Source organism: Botrytis porri (assembly GCF_014898465.1).
Source record: "Botrytis porri strain MUCL 3234 chromosome Unknown BPOR_005, whole genome shotgun sequence".
Lineage (NCBI taxonomy): Eukaryota > Fungi > Ascomycota > Leotiomycetes > Helotiales > Sclerotiniaceae > Botrytis > Botrytis porri.
In genome coordinates, this window is record NW_024066079.1 from 1,108,758 (window position 1) to 1,127,691 (window position 18,934).

The window sequence follows — 18,934 nt, forward strand, 5'->3', positions numbered from 1 at the left end:
CAACATTCTTGAAAGTTTAGCCAAAGCCGATTTGCTATATAAACCAAGCAAATGTGAATTCCACATTACGGAAACAGAGTTCCTAGGATTCACCATGTCAAGCCAAGGGCTCAAGATGAGCAAAGATAAGGTCAAGGCAGTGCTTGAATGGAAGCAGCCAAACACCATTAAGGAAGTACAATCCTTTTTGGGATTTGTCAACTTCTACCGAAGATTTATCAAGGGTTATTCAGGGATTACTACACCCTTGACCACATTAACCAGAAAAGATCAAGGAAGCTTCGAATGGACCGCCAAGGCGCAGGAGTCCTTCGAAACGCTCAAACAGACAGTGGCCGAGGAGCCAATACTGTTGACATTCGATCCTGATAAGCAAATCATAGTGGAAACGGACTCCTCAGATTTTGCTATAGGCGCAGTTTTGAGCCAACCAGGTCAAAATAAGAAATAGCAACCAATCGCATTCTACTTTCGAAAACTATCACCAGCCGAATTGAACTACGAAATATATGACAAAGAATTACTGGCGATAGTAGATGCATTTAGAGAATGGCGAGTTTATTTGGAAGGATCAAAATACCCAGTGTAGGTGTTTACAGATCATAAGAACTTGGTTTACTTCACCACAACGAAGCAGTTAAACAGACGACAGGTCAGATGGTCGGAGACCATGGCCAATTACAATTTCAAAATTTCATATGTTAAAGGATCAGAAAACGCTAGAGTCGACGCTCTTAGCCGAAAACCAGAGTACCAAGAAAATAAGTCGTACGAATCATACTCAATATTTAAAAAAGAAGGCGAATCACTGGTTTACAATGCACCACAGCTTGCAGCTACTCATATATTGGAAGACAACCATCTCAGAAGCCAAATCCAATCACATTACGACAAGGATGCTACAGCTATACGCATACGCAAGACAATAGAACCAGGATTCACGATAGAAAACGAGATCATATACTTCCACGGAAAAGTATACATTCCTAGTCAAATGACTAAGGAATTTGTGACGGAACAACATGGGTTGCCGGCACACGGACATCAAGGAATTGCAAGGACGTTTGCAAGAATCCGGGAAATCAGTTACTTCCCACGAATGAGAACGATAGTTGAAGAAGTTGTTGGAAGTTGCGACACCTGCATACGAAACAAGTCATCACGACATGCTCCGTATGGTCAGCTCCAGACCCCAGACATGCCTTCTCAGCCATAGAAGTCCATTACATGGGACTTTGTGGTCAAACTACCACTCTCGAAAGACCCTACTACAGGAATTGAGTACAACGCAATACTCAATATAGTAGACAGATTGACAAAATTTGCATACATGATACCATTCAAAGAAACATGAACTGCTGAGCAACTAGCATATGTATTCTTTAGGGTCATAGTAAGCATATATGGAGTACCAGATGAGATAATCTCGGACAGAGACAAGCTCTTTACCTCGAAATTCTGGACTACCTTATTAGCACTAATGGGTGTTAAAAGAAAGCTATCAACAGCCTTTCACCCACAAACCGATGGTCAGACAGAGAGGACCAATCAGACAATGGAAGCATATCTTAGATGCTACATAAATTATCGACAGGACAATTGAGTAGAGCTATTACCTATAGCACAATTCGCATATAACACATCGGAAACGGAAACCATAAAGATTACACCAGCACGCGCTAACTTTGGGTTTAATCCTAAAGCATACCAAATACCGATACCACAGGAGGTTAATGCCGAATCAGCAATAATACAAGTCGAACAATTAAAGGATTTACAAGAGCAGCTTGCTCTCGATCTAAGATTCATATCATCCAGAACAGCAGCGTACTACAATACGAAACGTAGTATGGGACTTACGCTTAAAGAGGGGAATAAAGTTTATTTGCTACGACGAAACATTGAAACCAAAAGACCAAGCAATAAACTCGACCACAGGAAACTAGGACCATTCAAGATTGATAAAGTAATAGGAACGGTTAACTATCGATTGAAATTACCAAACATAATGAATATTCACCCAATATTCCATATATCCTTGCTCGAACCAGCACCACCAGGAGCGCCGAATACGCCATTAACGGAAATCGAACCAGTCAACCCGAACGCCATATACAATGTCGAAACAATACTAGATTGTAAATGCGTCAGAGGCATAATTAAATATTTGATCAAATGGTTAGATTATCCACATACCGAAAATTCATGGGAACCAAGAACAAACCTCAACTGCCCTGAGAAGTTGGAGGCGTTCCACCAGCAATATCCGGATTTGCCCAGAAGGAAGGAGAATCCATTGAAGCCAGGATCGAAGGGTCCAAAGAAGAAGAATCGAAAACAAAGGAACCGTCGTTAGGGCCAGCAGCAGAGACAGACGCCAACTCCTTTTCCTTCTCAATACGCTCATTTTCCAATCGCTGTTCCTCAGCCTCAAACTCTTCAAGAGCTTCAATAGTACGAAGGTCATGTTGAAGCATTTTGCCAGCCTTTTCCCGCAAAACACGCTTCTGCCTTCGCAGGCGAGCCAGCCGAGCAGCTGCTTCAGCCATAGCATTCGCAGCCTTCTCCTCCTCGAACTCAAGACGCTCTTCCTCAGAATTAACACGAGACCAATCGCCCGCAGAGTGGCCATACACATCACAACGACCACTGCCCACACTCTTTATACATTCACCACAGTGCACAGCATTTGGAAGCACCCGACACTCAAGGTTCTTCTCCAAACAGCGACTACACTTGTAAGACATAATGACACCTTTGTCTTTAGAACGAAAATAAATATTTTTACAACTAACAACAGATTTTGAAGAACGAATAACGGACATCATAACAAACAGAAAGGAAGGCACTACGGAATTAATCAAGTGGGGGAAACTCACTTTATAAACGCTTGGGACAAGCGCTAAGCTAGGAAGGGGATAGTGTTACGACGACATCTAACATACCGAGTCACCTGATCAGAAAGTCACGGGATTAGAGATTCCCACTGGATCCCACTGCTCCCACCTGGTGGGACACGATGGGATCAATGGGACAACAAGGAACGAAGGTCTATATAAAGAATGGGTTTCATTACAATGTAGAGCTTCGTGCTCAAGATCAATCATTAGTTTCATACTATAGTTACGAGAATTGCAACCAGTTACCAACCTTATTGAATTCCTACTTGAAGTCTAGTCTAAACCACCTCGAGAGATCTCTAGACACTTCCACGTGACCCTAGAGGCAGCTCCCGTAACATACAGGAGCTACGTCTAGGGTCACGTGGAAGTGTCTAGAGATCTCTCGAGGTGGTTTAGACTAGACTTCAAGTAGGAATTCAATAAGGTTGGTAACTGGTTGCAATTCTCGTAACTATAGTATGAAACTAATGATTGATCTTGAGCACGAAGCTCTACATTGTAATGAAACCCATTCTTTATATAGACCTTCGTTCTCGTCTGGATAGCTTGGGTAGACTGTCTATCCCGTCTATCCACGGATAGCCTGGATAGCTTGGGTAGACTGTCTATCCATCACGTGACACTTGCCCCGTGACCTACATGATACTACTGCTTATCTAACCTGTGCTTACTAGATAACCTGTACCGCTATCCCTCCTGTGCCTACTGTAGGGTAGGTGCCAACAAAAGATAGGTACCTATCTTTTAATCATTGCTTATTGATTCGGTTACCGCTATCTTTCGTTACCCTTTAATCCAACTGTCCCTACAGTGCTGTTTTCGTAGGTTCCAACACCAAGGCCTTAGGTTTATCTTATAATCCATGTTGCGGTGCGGGTACCTCCGTAACACTCCGTAACAATAGGGCCTAAACTCTTATATTATAGAAAAACTTAATCATACCAGACTAAAATATACCGAAAACTTAATTATATCAGACTAAAATATATCGAAAACTTGAATATACCAGACTTTTTTTCTACTATTTTCTAAATATATATAGGAATATTGAAATTTCGATGAAAACTAGTATACTGAATTAAATTAATTAAATTCCGATATAAATTTTAATAATTAATTTAACTAAATAAGCTATATTTTAAATAAGTAAGCTTAAAAGACTATTATTATATGATATTCTCTTGAAAATATTAGGGTTTAGAGCTGAAATCGAAAATAAATTTTAATTAGAAAGTTGGAGTCATTATTTTTTATACCGGAATCTTCTTCATACCGGATTTCATTGGTCGAAAATTTCAGTGCGGTATAACCAAGTTTTTCTGTATATATTACAACGGATTAGTAACAGGCTGTAGAATCACTAACTTATAGGCTATAATGGTCTTATAGACCTTAATGATTCAGCTACAATATACCGGGGGATACTAGGCACCCAAGAGACACCTCAGGTATATATATAGTATTAAATTATAGAATACCCTAGAAATCTAGAATATAATTCCCAAGATAGTAGATTCTAAAAAAGACAGAATATAATAAGCAAAAAGGCTTCATTAAGATTAATAATATCTTAGAGAATTAGCTCTAAAACAAAAGAATAAGTTAGAACAATAGGAATTACAAAACAAATATCATATAATCAAAAGTTAATCAACTTGTCAATCAACTTTAATATAAAGGTCTATATAAAGAATAGATTTCATTACAATATAGAGCTTCGTGCTTAAGAATAATTATTAATTTCATTATTATAATTACAAGAATTGTAATTAATTACAACCTTATTAAATTCCTATTTAAAGTTTAATCTAAACCACCTCGAAAGAACTCTAGACACTTTCACATGATCCTAAAGGCAGCTTCCGTAATAGTATAGCATTCAATTCTGCTTGTATAAATGATAAATCATAAGACACTTGTTTTCCGATTAACGATATCCTCAAACCTCAACTGTGGAAAATCGAAATGATCTCATGTATATATCTTCCCTCGTAATTTCAACACATACTACGTGAGTTGATTCGGGTTGTAGTCAATGGTGTAGGAGAAGATAGTATAATATCGTAAAGAAATGGAATTGAATTGGGTTTGTCTGTATCATACTTTGGATACGAGTTAGAATTTAGAATACTACGGAAGCTCATGGCTTACCCAGCTGGCGTGATTGAGAGCATGGAGATAGCATTTAGATGTGGATTATCTCATGTCACAAGATATCTCTCTTCACAGCGATAGAATTCCAAACAGCATAATAAATATGAGTAGAAAGAATGAATTATCATTGAAACCCCTGTAATTTCATATCCATCCATCCATCCATCCATCTTCCATCCCTTCATTCATCAAAGAAACCATCGCTAACGCCAACCAACATATTATCCATTAATCATTATCCAGCAATCGCATTTGCATTCGCAGTTGTATCAATCGTGCATCATACCAACATGTACTTATGCATCTCCCAATCGCACCTCATCATTCCCCTCCCTTTCCCAAACCCCCTACTTAGCATAGGTATTCGCCGGCTGCGTCACCCCGCTCGTCCCATAATAATCCGCATTCGCACCCTGGTGCGCACCACCATATGTCGGTGGTGCACCGGTCGGCGGCGCATACGATTGTTGGTTCTGCGAGTAATTGTAGCTGGCGGGTGCTTGGCCGTAGGTAGCAGCGGGTTGGGTGTATGCCATGGGTTGGTTTGTGGAACCGATTTGGTTGCGACGACGGCGACGTTTGGATATACACCTGGGTTTGTGGGTTAGGATTGGATTGGATTGGGTTGGGAGAGGGAGAGAGATGGGAATGATGTCGTTAATACTTACATGATAGCAAAAAGTAATATGAGACCGACGAATATCAATACGCCAGCGAGAATCCATCGACCGAAGCGATTCCAGGCGGAGTTACATCGGTAGTAACTAGAATGAAGTTAGATATCTAGTTTGGAATTGAGAAGGTGATGATTCGATTGAATCAAAAGAAAAGAGATGAAGAAATAGTAAAGAATGAGAAGAGACGAACCCATAACCTCTGCGATAACATGTAGCTCTTGACGTGAGCTCATTCAAATGAAGAGCTTCACGAGTATCGATTGGAAGAACACCCATGTTGAGGTTTCTTTCTGTGTGATTTCTTTCTGAAGTTGTGGGAGAGTGTGGGAGAGTGTGGAATAGTGTGGGATAGTATGAGAATAGTGTGAAGAATATCGAGATGAAATCGAATGTAATTGTCTTGTCTTGTCTTGTCTTGTATTATCGTGATATAGATCTCGTTTCTCGTTTCGAAAAAGAATCAAACAAATGATGTAAAATTCCAGGAATGATAAAAAGTGAAGAAATACCAAGTACCCAAATCCAACTTTTCTCCGCTTCTTATCCTCCCCAAACTTATTATCCCGATTGCAAAAGCCAGAACCTTATTAGTTTCGTGTGGCACGCGGTGCAAAAAGCATGGCATTCCACCAGTGATCCAACCTTTTCTTGGTTATTAGTCTCATAGTGTATGTATGTAGCATGGTGAGTGATGAGTGTATGGATCTACAATCTGCCGAGCCTTATTTTCTTTATTCACTTTGGGTAGCTGCTACAAGACAGATAATACACTGTGTGTGCACGCGTAGGATTTGGTGCAGTGCAGCCAGTTCCTTTGCTCATGACAATCCATCCCTTCCATCACTTCTCGCACACAATCATCCCTCCCAGTTCTCCAACGGAACTTCGGATTCATCTTCTGGTCGTACGTGATATGAACTCGGCGCAGCACAACATCTGATTCCATATCCATCATATCATTGGTACACGCATACCTCTCTCTCGTCACACTTTTTGATTGCGTATTAGAATTTAGTACCTACCTCCGACCTGGTGGACCGACAACATACTTCGCCTTTCCTGCACAGCTGAAAACAGCTTGGAGGAAGGATTCTTGACACCTAAGCCACAATCACATGGGAATCTTAAGCACTGACATCATCCATATATACAGTAGCTAGATTTGTGGCGATCACACGTTTATGAGGTGTAATGAGTGTAAGTTCAAGGTAGATTATAAATACTACAATACCGGTATAATAATAAAGCACCACCTCATCCAGCGAAGAGAGAGATCTCCATACCGATAGATAGATATTCTAATTAATACAATTACAATTCCAAATTCGATAGTGTCACGTGATTATTACGTATATTTTATATCTACCATCTAGATACGATAGATCCATCATCATGAAAATTGAATATAAATAACTCTCACAGAGAAATATTCTCTATTCATTTCTCTCTTCATCCATTCATTCACCATTTGCTATCGTCCCCAACATCTTTCTCCCACAAGTCTATGACGTCACCTCACTCAACTCCCCTCCCCCTCTTAGTCATCTCATCCCACTAAATCACCCCATTCCACTAAATCACGTGATCTCCCTAAAAACCAATTTGTTGCACATCTAATATTTATCCCCAACAGTTCCAACCCATTTCTACGACACCAACCTCCCATTTCTCCAATTTGACGGTATGTACAACAAACAGGGAATAAGAGCCATTCCCAGATTTTATTCCCGCGCCTTTGGAGATGGTGTGTGGAAAAATGCTGGTCAAGTACCTAGATGGATGGATTGGTCGAGATCTTTTGTATCACGTGGGCTCGTTTTCGTTTTCGTTGGCGATGGTGATGACGATGAATGAGTGTTTATCTCTACTCGAGTATACGTTTTAGATTTGATAGTATGATTACTATTTCATCTATCTAAATCTTACCTTTGTTAATTCATTGGTAATTTGGATCATCACACTTTTTATTGCGTTCTCGTAAGCTGCAATTGGTTCATACACAACTAGATAGCGCCTGCAAGCACTTCTTTCGACGTCGTCTTGTCTACGAGAGCATGTGTGTATTATCATTTCACAATCTACTTGTGGGCCGCATCTTCATCTTCTGTACAGCTGTATGTCGGTTCAAGTGTTCTTAATGATATTCTAGTGCTTCAGTATTGAATCCGACGATATCTTTTGACATGACAATGCCACAATTACGATCGTAGTCCTCACAGCGCAAGTGCCAGTTTCCACCCCGTTTGATCTATACAGATGGATACGTCTAACTCCCTCTTAATCTCCATCTTCATTTCATGTCTAACCAAGCACGACGATCACTTTCATATGCTACCCATCTGGACGTAAGTGATTATCGCATAGCCAAATAAAGGCATTACCACCCAGGTCAATACGTTGGCGCACTCTCAACTTCATCATCGTACCCAACGTTATGTGTGGATGAGCATCGTTAGATGATTGGAGTAGACCAGCAATGAAGTCCAGACAAATAACTGGAGTGAGTAGTATCGCATTCCTTACAAGCAACAACGCTCTACGAGCATAGAGTACACAAGGTGGAGGGTACGTCCGAATTCACGGCCGCGATATTATCAGTAAGAGCTAATGCCGAAGTGGTCGCGGGTACTAGAAATATTAAGAAAAGGGTCGAAATAAATTGAACTTCGTCTAGAAATGAAAATCGATCTAAAGTTTGATAGTAGTAGTAAAATCTTAATCGATTCAGTCTATCTATAGCTAAGCTATACTGACTATACGATACACCTCTATATATTGAATTGTATAAAATAAACAAGGAAAAATAATAAAAAACCTATCTTCCTTTAGAGTCTGTTTGAGTTTGTTATTATAAAATCCTATTATATTATAAAATCTCTAATCTTTTTATTTACTTTTTTGTAACTTTTATAATTCTCTACTTCTTATATTTGTTTTTATTATCCCTTTTTATTTTATTTAATTCCTTTTAATATATTAAATCTTATAGTTAATATATTACTATCTTATTATAAAAGTGTCTTTATTTTTAAATCATTAATTCTTAGATTCTTTAAATTTTATTTATAATATTAATAATTCCAATTCTAACTCTATATTATAAAATATTTTATTCCAAATCTTCTTTTTTTAATACTTTAATTAGATTAGATTCTATTCGAAATCTATTATCTTCATTTAGTTTTATTAATACTACTTCTTTAATAGAAGAATTCTAAAGCTTTGTAAGGAAAAAGATTAATAATTATATAATGTAACTTATAGTGAACCAGGTTATATAGGGAATTGAGTTATATTTAGCCCATTACTAACTTCAAACCCTAACAAATTTTGCTATGTATATTGAATCACTTTTTATATCTTTTCAAATTGAAGAGAAGATATAGAATGTTATTATTACATTTCAATTGAAGGAATTTAAATCAATTAAAAAGACTGCAGAGTATTTTGAAGTTCTTAAATCAATTCTTATAGCTAGGATTACTGAAAGGAAATCACATATTCAATCTCATAAAATGACTCAAATTCTTTCAAATGTAAAAGAAAATACTTTTGTATAATGGATTTTACAACTTATTATCATTAGATTTCCTGTTACACCTATATTGATGAAGAAAATGGTTAATGAAATTCGTTTTTGATGCGTTCAGGTCATATCATCTCGAATTCCTACCTCGATAGAAATTCCATTTATAGGCTATTGTTACGGGAGCTGCCTCTAGGGTCACGTGGAAGTGTCTAGAGATCTCTCGAGGTGGTTTAGACTAGACTTCAAGTAGGAATTCAATAAGGTTGTAACTGGTTGCAATTCTCGTAACTATAGTAATGAAACTAATGATTGTTCTTGAGCACGAAGCTCTACATTGTAATGAAATCCTGTTCCCTTATATAGACCTTCCTGCTCTGTTAACTCTTGAGTCGATTGTCGAAAGCCGATGGTCGAGTTTCGAAAGTCGAAAGTCGAAAGTCGATTTCGATTGTCGGCTTTTATGGTCACGTGATGCTAATCCTGTAGTTCTTGTTATCCGTCGTAACAGCTATAAATGGATCTATAGATTCCAAAAACGATATTCAAAACTTAAAACATACTACTTATATCAATTAGAGTCTAATTGAACTAAAGAGATAATACTAGAGAATATTCAGGCTTAGTTTAATACGTTTTATATACATCTCATTAAACAAAAGTATAAATTAAATAATATATATAATATAAATAAAATCGAATTTAAAGTTGGAAGTATTCAAAGTATATATATTATAGTCGATTCTACTTAGAAATCGAATTGGAAAGTTATAGTTGGTAAGTAAGAATAAATAATTGTATTTGAATATGTCAATATAGCTAAAAAGGCTTTATTATCTATGATTATTTTCAAGGCTTAGAATACAAATTCTATATAGATTTTAAAGAATATACCTCAAAGCTAATAGTTCTTTACTAATATAAATGAATAAACCTCAAACAATTATGAATTAGAATGATTAAAAAGGGTTTTCGAATTAGAATTCAAGAAAGTATTAAATAACCAATCTCGATTTTTGATTATGAATAGTTATTCAAGTCATATTACAGATAGCTTTATTGCTTTCTATATAGAGAAGGATATTGATTTACTTATATTACCTTTTCATTGTTCTCACTTACTTCAACCATTTAATATTATAGTATATAGGCCAATAAAACGATATCATGCTTTAAAGGTTGATCGATATTTTCGAACTAATGTAAAGCAAATCCAAAGAGCTGAATGAATAGAACTCTTTCAAAATATTAAAAAAAAGCATTGAATTCTTCTAATATTAAAGCTGGCTGGAGAAGAGCTGGTTTAATACCTTTTGCCCCACGAAAAGTACTCGATTTATTACCATTTAACTCCTCTTAACAATCTTCCACTTTATAAATAAAAACCTTCAATTAAGATTTAAACTTATCTATATTTAGGAGCTTTTTTTTAGATAGGATAGAATTAAGGCAAGTAAATCAGATCTTTAATAAAGCTCTAACAAATAATGATTCTTTTGTATTATTAATTTGTCGATATATTAAGAGAATGATTAAGCTTGTAGAATCTCAGAATACTAAGATAGCTCTACTTCGGAAACAGCTCGCTAATATTCAGAAGATAATTGAAACTTAAAAGAAAAGAATTAAAAATAAAAGAATCAAATTATAAGATTAATTTGTTTTTAATAATAAGGAAATACTAAAAATGATATATAAGGTAAAGGAAAAACCTAAGGAGAAAAAGTCATGAGGACAATCATATAAATATCCAATTGAAGAATTAAAAGAGGAAACTAAAGAAGAAAAGTTAGAGAATAGTTTAAATAATTTAGAATTGAAATTGAATGAATATATAGCTTATAGAACAAAATTATATAAAGAGAATTGAATTTTGTGACCCGGTTCTCCATATGACTTGGTTCACTATAAGTTACATTAATCAATCTTAACTTATATTTAATATATTAATAATCTAAAACGAATTATATAATAAGTATAAAACAGATTATAATATCGATTTTTAATATAATATATACTTTATATTATTAAAGATTATTACTTTCTTTTTAAATAGTTAATAATATATTATATATTATAAAGAAATATAATCAATATTAATATATCACGATTTCTATTATACTTTAGAATTATCCTTATGTGTTTTATTAAATTAAGATATTAAGAATATCATTTTCCTATATAAAGTAATTATAAGTTTTATGTAAAGATTTCATTTCTATATATTGATAATTTTGTTAGAAATATTTCTCAAAATAAATAGGACTTTTTGAAGAGATTTTCCTTATTTATTTTTATATCTAAGAATCTTTTTCTTTATATATAAACTCCTTTCATAAGATTATTAAATACTAAAAGGCCTGAATTATTATAGAAATCTTTAAGAAATTCCTCTTACTAATTTATTCAATATGATTACTTTATATAATAATAGTATTAATTATTTTTAATATTCTAAATATATATAATATATTTTCTTTTCTATATTAACAATAATAATTACTTGATTTAAATAAATATTAACTTAATAACTATAAAAAAGAATATAAAGTAATTCCCTAATTTAAATACGATATAGATTAGAGAGTTATTTCGAAAAGGCTCTTCTTGATTTTTTTTCATATTCCTTCTAAAATCTTATAATAAAGAAGATGAGTAATTATATAGTTAATCTTAATCTATATTTAATATATTAATAATTCAAAATAAATTGTATAATAAGTATAGAATGAATTATAATATTGATTTTTAATATAATATATGTTCTATATTATTAAAGTTTGTTATTTCCTTTCTAAGTAATTAATAATGTATTATATGTTGTAAGAGGATATAATTAGTATTAATATATTATAATTTCTACTATACTTTAGGATTACTCTTATATATGTAAATTATATTATATCGAGATTTAAAGAATATTGTTTTCCTTGTATAAAGTAATTGTAGGTATTATAAAAGGATTTCATTTTTATATATTAATAATCTTGTTGAAGATATTTCTTAAAATAAGTAGAACTTTTAAAGAGATTTTCCTTTTTCATTTTCCTATACCTAAAAACCTTCTTTTTTATATAAAGTTCTAGCACCTCCTCATCGTACAGATTTCAATTTCCCTATTAATACTATTAATTTTTTAGCTTTTAAGACCCCTATTTCTTTATTCAAACTTTATATAAAATAACAAAAAGAATATAAAATCGATTTAGAATTAATTTAATTATATATATAAAAAACTACTAGTTTATTTTTAAATATTTTATTCATAAAGTCACAAGTTATTAAAGATAAAAATTATAAATTTTCTAAAAAATCGTTTATTTTGTATGGGAAAAGTATTACAAGTTAAAAAAAATTAATTTTTCTAACTTCAAATCTATATAATTCATGAAAAAAAAATTAAAAAAATATATATATTTTTTTTCGATAAAGTATAATATTCTTTATTTATTTTCAAGTTTTGAAAATAAAATTCTTTGAATTGAAAAAGTTGTTAATTTTTTAATTTGTATAGAAAAACATCATTTTTATAGAGATTTTATTACAAAAATTTATAGGGTACGGTAAGTAAGTTCGATAACTCTTATAAAACTTTTCTATAAAATCATTAAATATTAAAAGGTTTAAATCATTATAAAAATCTTTAAGAAATCTCTTCCACTAATTCATTTAATATGATTATTCTATATAATAATAATATTAATCATTTTTAAATATCTTAAACAAATACGATATATCTTCTTTTTTGTATCAATAATAATAACTATTTAACTCAAATAAATACCGATTTAATAATTATAGAAAAAGGTATAGAATGATTCCCTAATTCGAATACGATATAAATTAAAGAGTTATTTCGAAACAACTCTTCTTAGTTTTTTTCGTATTCTTTTAAAGTTTGATATCCTGTAAGAAAATTGTACTATTTTGATCCCGAGAAACAGAGTATGAATTGTAACTATGTGCAATAACGCTTTCTGACCCAATATGCAAGGCAGCGGAATGTGGAGGCACATCTTTATGTTTTTCCTCGTATTTGCCTCTTTACCTCAAGAACCCTTAGAGAGAAAGGAAAATGTCAAGCCGTGGCAACAGAAAATCCAAATCGATTCATCTCCCGATGTCTTTCCCTTGGGAGTAACATGTCACTCAAATCCTCGAGCGTACCATAGATTACATCCTTTTCCACAGTAATACGAGCCCATGAATTGCGTCACATATCATGTGTTTCAAAATATCGAATTTTGTATGGGTAAATCGCTCGGGGTTGACTTCTACATTTTTGATCTTCAGGACGATTGAAGTCGTAATAGGAAATACTGTAAGCAGGTGTATAGACAATATCTGGATTATTCTCCGCTGCTTCGATATCGGCTTGAACCGCGATCGGTAGCATCAAAAGTAGTCGTAGAAGTACTGCTCATATTCTCCGAGAGTAACATTCTGTGTTTTTCATTCTCGATGAAGGTGTTTTCGAGATTTTGAAAGACAAGGTAATAATCGCTCGTGAAAAGTTTTTTTTTGGATATCTGCCGGTGTGAGTTTTATAACCCTTTAAATATGTTGTTTAATAAGTGATTGATTTCTTTGGTTTTAGATTTATTCCCAGGAGGGGTTTCTGAGCTACTGAGCCGGTCTTTCAGAGGCACATTTCCAGTATTTCGACGCCCGTTTAGGAATTTGGATCCAGGCATGTACTTGAAAGGAATTAGATTTCCCGAATTCTTTGATTCATCACCATCACTATCTTTAGTGGCCACATTTTCCGTGAAGGGCTGTGACTCGACTTGTGAGGAGGAAGATGCTACTTCCGAGTGAAGCTTAGTGGTAGTGGGACCTTCCAAAGCACTTTCAACCAATTCCAAAAAAGACCCGTACGAATCTTCATCATCTTGTGTTTCTTCAAGGAGTGAAAACTTTGGTACATTCTCCCTAGATTCCTTTGGTGGTATTCTATCAACTGGCGATTCGGATCGATTCCAAAACTTGCGTAGGTCCATAGCAAGGTCGAGTTCGACCTCTTCCGCAAGTCTATCAATATCCTGTTCCGTGATTAACATTCCCTTCAGAGCTTTCGCGAAATTATGAGATAATTCATTGTCTGCAACGTATTCCCCGTTGGCCAAATCGTTGAACGAAATATTTTCTAGCTGTCGCAATGCCTTGTTGAAACGTACAAGGGTCTGTCCCGCAACACCCTCTGCACCTCTCAGTTTGTCTGTGCTTCGCACATCGAATGGAAGCCACTTGTCTACTTCGACTTGGTTTGCATTATCTGCACTTTGACTCAGCGTCCCGCCAAACAAGGATACCATAAAAGGTGTTACAGCAGTTGTACGTTGCATGACAAGGTTTTTATTGCTTAGGAGAGTGAGCTTATCAAAGCATAACAACCGGGCATTGCCTTTTGATGGAGATGTAATGCCTTCAACTTTCAAGTTAGGTTGCTGCCGAGGGTGATTGATAGAAGATGGATGTACATGAACGAGTACTTTCTCGTTGGCGACGATTTGATATTTGGTTTCGCGATTACTCCATGTACCAATGTGCGGATACAGACCCTGTACAAGAAGTGCTCTGATCAATTCATCCTGATCCGAGTTCTCGTTTAGAACCTCTCCGCCATACATTTCACCAATTCCGGCTACGCCTTGAGTCTCTTGATTTACCACCAAACCATTTCTTCGAAGCGCTTGTTGGATTAAACCAATGTTTCGCTTCACTGTGTCATATTTTGCTACACTCAGAAACTTCTGGTATGCAAATGAGGCCATGACTCCGCGACCATCAACCTCTTCCAAATGGCGAAGTGCACGGAAAGCATTGAGCATGGCGACATGATCGCTTTTGGATCTCCTTGCAAATCCTCTCATTGCCGCATCAGATTCTTCTTCCATATATAGTGGACGCACTTGAAGTATTATGTTGTCAAAGGCTGCTAAAATTATCATAGAATCTAAGCAACGAAAAACGATTCCGAGAATCACCATTTTGCCCAGTGCGGGCCTCAACGGGAGCATCCCAATTATTCGGCCCAAAGGAGTAATTTCTTCTGTGGAAGTGAGTGCTCCAAGTGTTTGAAGACCCTCAATGCTTGACTGTATTGCTTTAGGTGATGGAGGCTCTGGAGCGCTGGCTAAGAAATTTTGAATAGATTCATTGTAACCCAGAATGTTAACTGCGAGACAGGTGTTCTGCAAATCAACGCGACTCATTCCTGGGCGAGGGGCTGTTCTAAGGGAATCATAGCGACGTTTTCTGCCTCATGTCAATATCAAAAAGCAGAAGGAGTTGGAGGAATGACTCACGAAAAGAGGCCATAATAACTACCGTTTTGAACACGGCCTGCTCGACCTGATCTCTGTTTCACACTCGATTTGCTAATCCATTTACAAGGCAGTGACCAAATTCGTAACATTTGATGAAAATTGTTTTCCCTGTGTTTTCCAGTATCCACAACGTATTGAATATCGTCAATAGTGATTGAGGTTTCAGCAACATTTGTGGCTAAAATGATCTTTCGACAACCTGGAGAGACTGGCTTGAAGACTTCCTGATGTTTATCTGCAGTAGAGGAGTGTAACTTCAGAATCTTGAACTTACTTTCGTCATTGAAGTTTACATTAAAAACATTTTGCGTCCTTAGATTGTTTTCAATGAGATTGATACCTCGTATGCCCGGCAGGAAAAGTAGTATTGCACCATCTTCTGTAGTACTCGCTATGTGTGCAACCACAATAGCAGCCAGATCAACGGGTACTTGCCCCTCCAAAGTGTCCATTGCTATCTGCTTCTGTAGACTATCGGGATCATCGTCATGGCTGTCCCATTTGATCGCTGATTCAGGCTGCTCATTCTCAATATCCACGACTAAATCAGTTTTCTTGATCCGCTGTTCACTCGTTAGATAAGTCTTGTTCTTTGTTGAGTCGAGAAGGTCCCATATAGGATGGCCTGTTGAGTATGTTTCTCTGAAAGTATTCATTATATTTTCGAGATAGTATTTTTCTACAGGGAAAGCTCGGCCTTCCACATGTAGAACTGGGCAGGTAATTTCTCGGGCTCCATCTTTGAAAGCAAAATATTCTTGAAGCATCTCGGCGTCAGCGGTGGCACTCATCAAGCACACTTTTGGTGCAGGTTTTCCAGCTTCAATTCTGGCTCTCACAAGCTTTTTAACCATGGTTAAAAGGAAGTCGATGTCCAGATCTCTCTCATGGACTTCATCAATAATAAGATGTGTTGTGCTGTCAAGTATAGCATCGGGATGGTGTATTAATTGTTGTAAGATAATTCCTGTGGTACAATATGTGATGCTTCCGTGAGGATTGGGGAGTTTAGTATCAAAACCTATCTTGTAACCGACTTGATCACCCAGCTCTTGACCACGTTCTTCAGCAACACGTTCTGCCACTGACTTCGCGGCTATCCTTCGCGGTTGCGTACAGATGACCCTACACTCTCCACCACGTTTTGTACGAATATAGTAATCAAAAACTATTTGAGACAATTGAGTCGTCTTTCCACTCCCAGTTTTCCCGATTAAAATAGAGAATTGATTATCTTCAATGTGATTCAAGACTTCAAATGAATTCTGATTTAAAGGGAGTAACTTCGAGTATTTCTGTTTGTACGAACGTTGAGAAAACCAATTCAATAAACTGTGGCAACGATTTTTAACTTCCCAGCCATGAGGATACTCGGAGCGGGTTTTGTGATAGTCCACCAAGGCAGGGACATCATGGTCCTTGCATTCACCAGTAGGTAGTATTGATAAGTCTAGCTTTGTGGTGGTTTCTACCGTGCGTTGCATTAACTCCAGACTAGTCTGGTGTAATTCAAGCTTCATAGGAAGAGCTCTGCCCACGTATTTTCCAGTTCTTACATCCAGCTTTTTCGAATAATCCAAGAGTAGTTGAGGTCTTTGCTTAACTAGTGTGACTGCAGCAACTAGAAGAGTCAACGTTTCAAGGTCACGAGAACTGCTTCTCTCAATAGCCGGACCAAGTGTTTCAAGAGCTGTAGTGTCAGAATCCCTGGTAAAGGCTTGACTTTTGAAAATGTCGTCCTCGCGCTTTATCCGAATGACTAATCTGTCATTGTAGTCATTATAGAAATCTATAAAGTTTCTCACGTTTGCAGTGGTTAAAACGATTGGTTCTTCTAATGAATCGGAAGGTATGGTATTCGCAATATGGTGCTTCTCGGCTTGCACTTTGAACTCTGTACATGCCATAGTCTCCGTAAATGCGAGATCGAAACTGGTTGCGGTTGCATGAATACTATGTTCAGGCAAAGATATAGTGACAGTAAAAATTGTTTTTGCAGTTGCAGGCTTTTTTGATATGACGAGGTTGCTCGAGCGTTCTCTTTCAGGAACTTTCTGGACATTGACAGTGTATTCCGGGATGTGTAGATATCTTGCTGCATAATTAAACACTTCACGCGTGGCAAGATGATTCGATGTGAGCTCTTTCGGTATTTTTGCCGACATCAATAATTTCGGTTCTACCGGTGGTTCATGTTTGTGTGTTAACAGAGCATCCGGAATTGATTTTGTCTCCGCTGGTTCGATTAGCACTACTGGTTGAGTCTCTGTGGATTGAACATTCTGATCGAGTTTCTCTTGTTCTGTTTGAACAACCCGTTTTTGTGAGATGAGGAGTAACAAGTCATCTAATACTTGCTTTTCTTCAAGAATGGGGAAAAGTTGTAACAGTGCAACTCCTCTAGCCAAACACTAGAACTATTAGTTAGTAAAGCTTTCCAAAGTACTTGAGAGACTGAACCTACCTTTTTGGTAGATAACCCAACGATATTTATAGGAGCTTCATTAGGAAGGTTGAAAGTCAGGCTGCATTTAGAAAGAATCCTCTGACCATCCGTTCCAAAATAACTCTGGCTTTCATATTCAAAAGTACAGTGGGCTTTGCTCAATCTGACCTCGTTCAGAGAAGCAAGGAACGCAACCTTACTGATTCCAGTGTCACCATGTCTAATAAGACTTTTAGCTAATTTCGGACGTTTGATGAAGATTTTATCTACAGCCTCCCAATCAATTTTATCTCTCGAAAAGACAGCTATAGGCGGAAGAGGCTTTCCAAGTTCGTCTGGTGAATTGAATACTGGAGGAATATCAAATAACCAATCACTCGTCGGAGATTGAGGTTTCTTTTCCAAAACAAGTTCTGATGAATAACCCCTTACGAATGAATATTCAAGACTCTGATTGCACTGTCTTGGTACACGAAGTACATTGCGGCGGTATAGTGGGTTGAGTATCCGGCCATGGAGATTCTATGAACTTTAATAATTGATCTTCAGATGTGGATTGAACTTCTACAAACCAGTCTTCTCAACATTGGGTAGTCCAGTCGAGCAATAGCCTCAAAGCTTTGCTTCTTAATAATAACAATCAGTCGGTGAGATCATTAAGTAATTATGTTCGAACAAACACGGTTAATTGTATTGATTTTGTTGACGGAGTTGAAGATTTAGGCGGTGTAATCGGCAGAATTCTCAATGAGGTGAGGTTGTATCATGTGATTGATTTTAAATGTGACAAAGCTTCAGCTTCAAACTGCTCCACCTTTTGTGGTAGGCAGCCATCTAGAAAGGGGAAACTTCGCGAGGTGGTATCTGTAGTTCTTCTACCTAGTAATTTATATAAGTAA

At 36.2% G+C, this 18,934-nt stretch overlaps 2 protein-coding genes across 2 annotated transcripts; both read right to left on the reverse strand.

Moving 5' to 3' along the window:
* Window positions 1-5,404: 5,404 nt before the first annotated feature.
* EAF01_004033 (uncharacterized protein) lies at window positions 5,405-6,010 on the reverse strand (the record flags this gene model as incomplete). Its single annotated transcript, XM_038912287.1, has 3 exons — window positions 5,405-5,648; window positions 5,726-5,821; window positions 5,925-6,010. The coding sequence occupies 3 exons, from the start codon at window positions 6,008-6,010 to the stop codon at window positions 5,405-5,407; spliced, it is 426 nt and encodes a 141-aa protein (XP_038771971.1).
* Window positions 6,011-13,804: 7,794 nt separating this feature from the next.
* Window positions 13,805-18,622, reverse strand: EAF01_004034 (uncharacterized protein; the record flags this gene model as incomplete). The annotated part of the gene is made up of 4 exons (XM_038912288.1): window positions 13,805-15,518; window positions 15,569-18,000; window positions 18,054-18,557; window positions 18,608-18,622. The coding sequence occupies 4 exons, from the start codon at window positions 18,620-18,622 to the stop codon at window positions 13,805-13,807; spliced, it is 4,665 nt and encodes a 1,554-aa protein (XP_038771972.1).
* Between the last annotated feature and the right edge of the window lie 312 nt (window positions 18,623-18,934).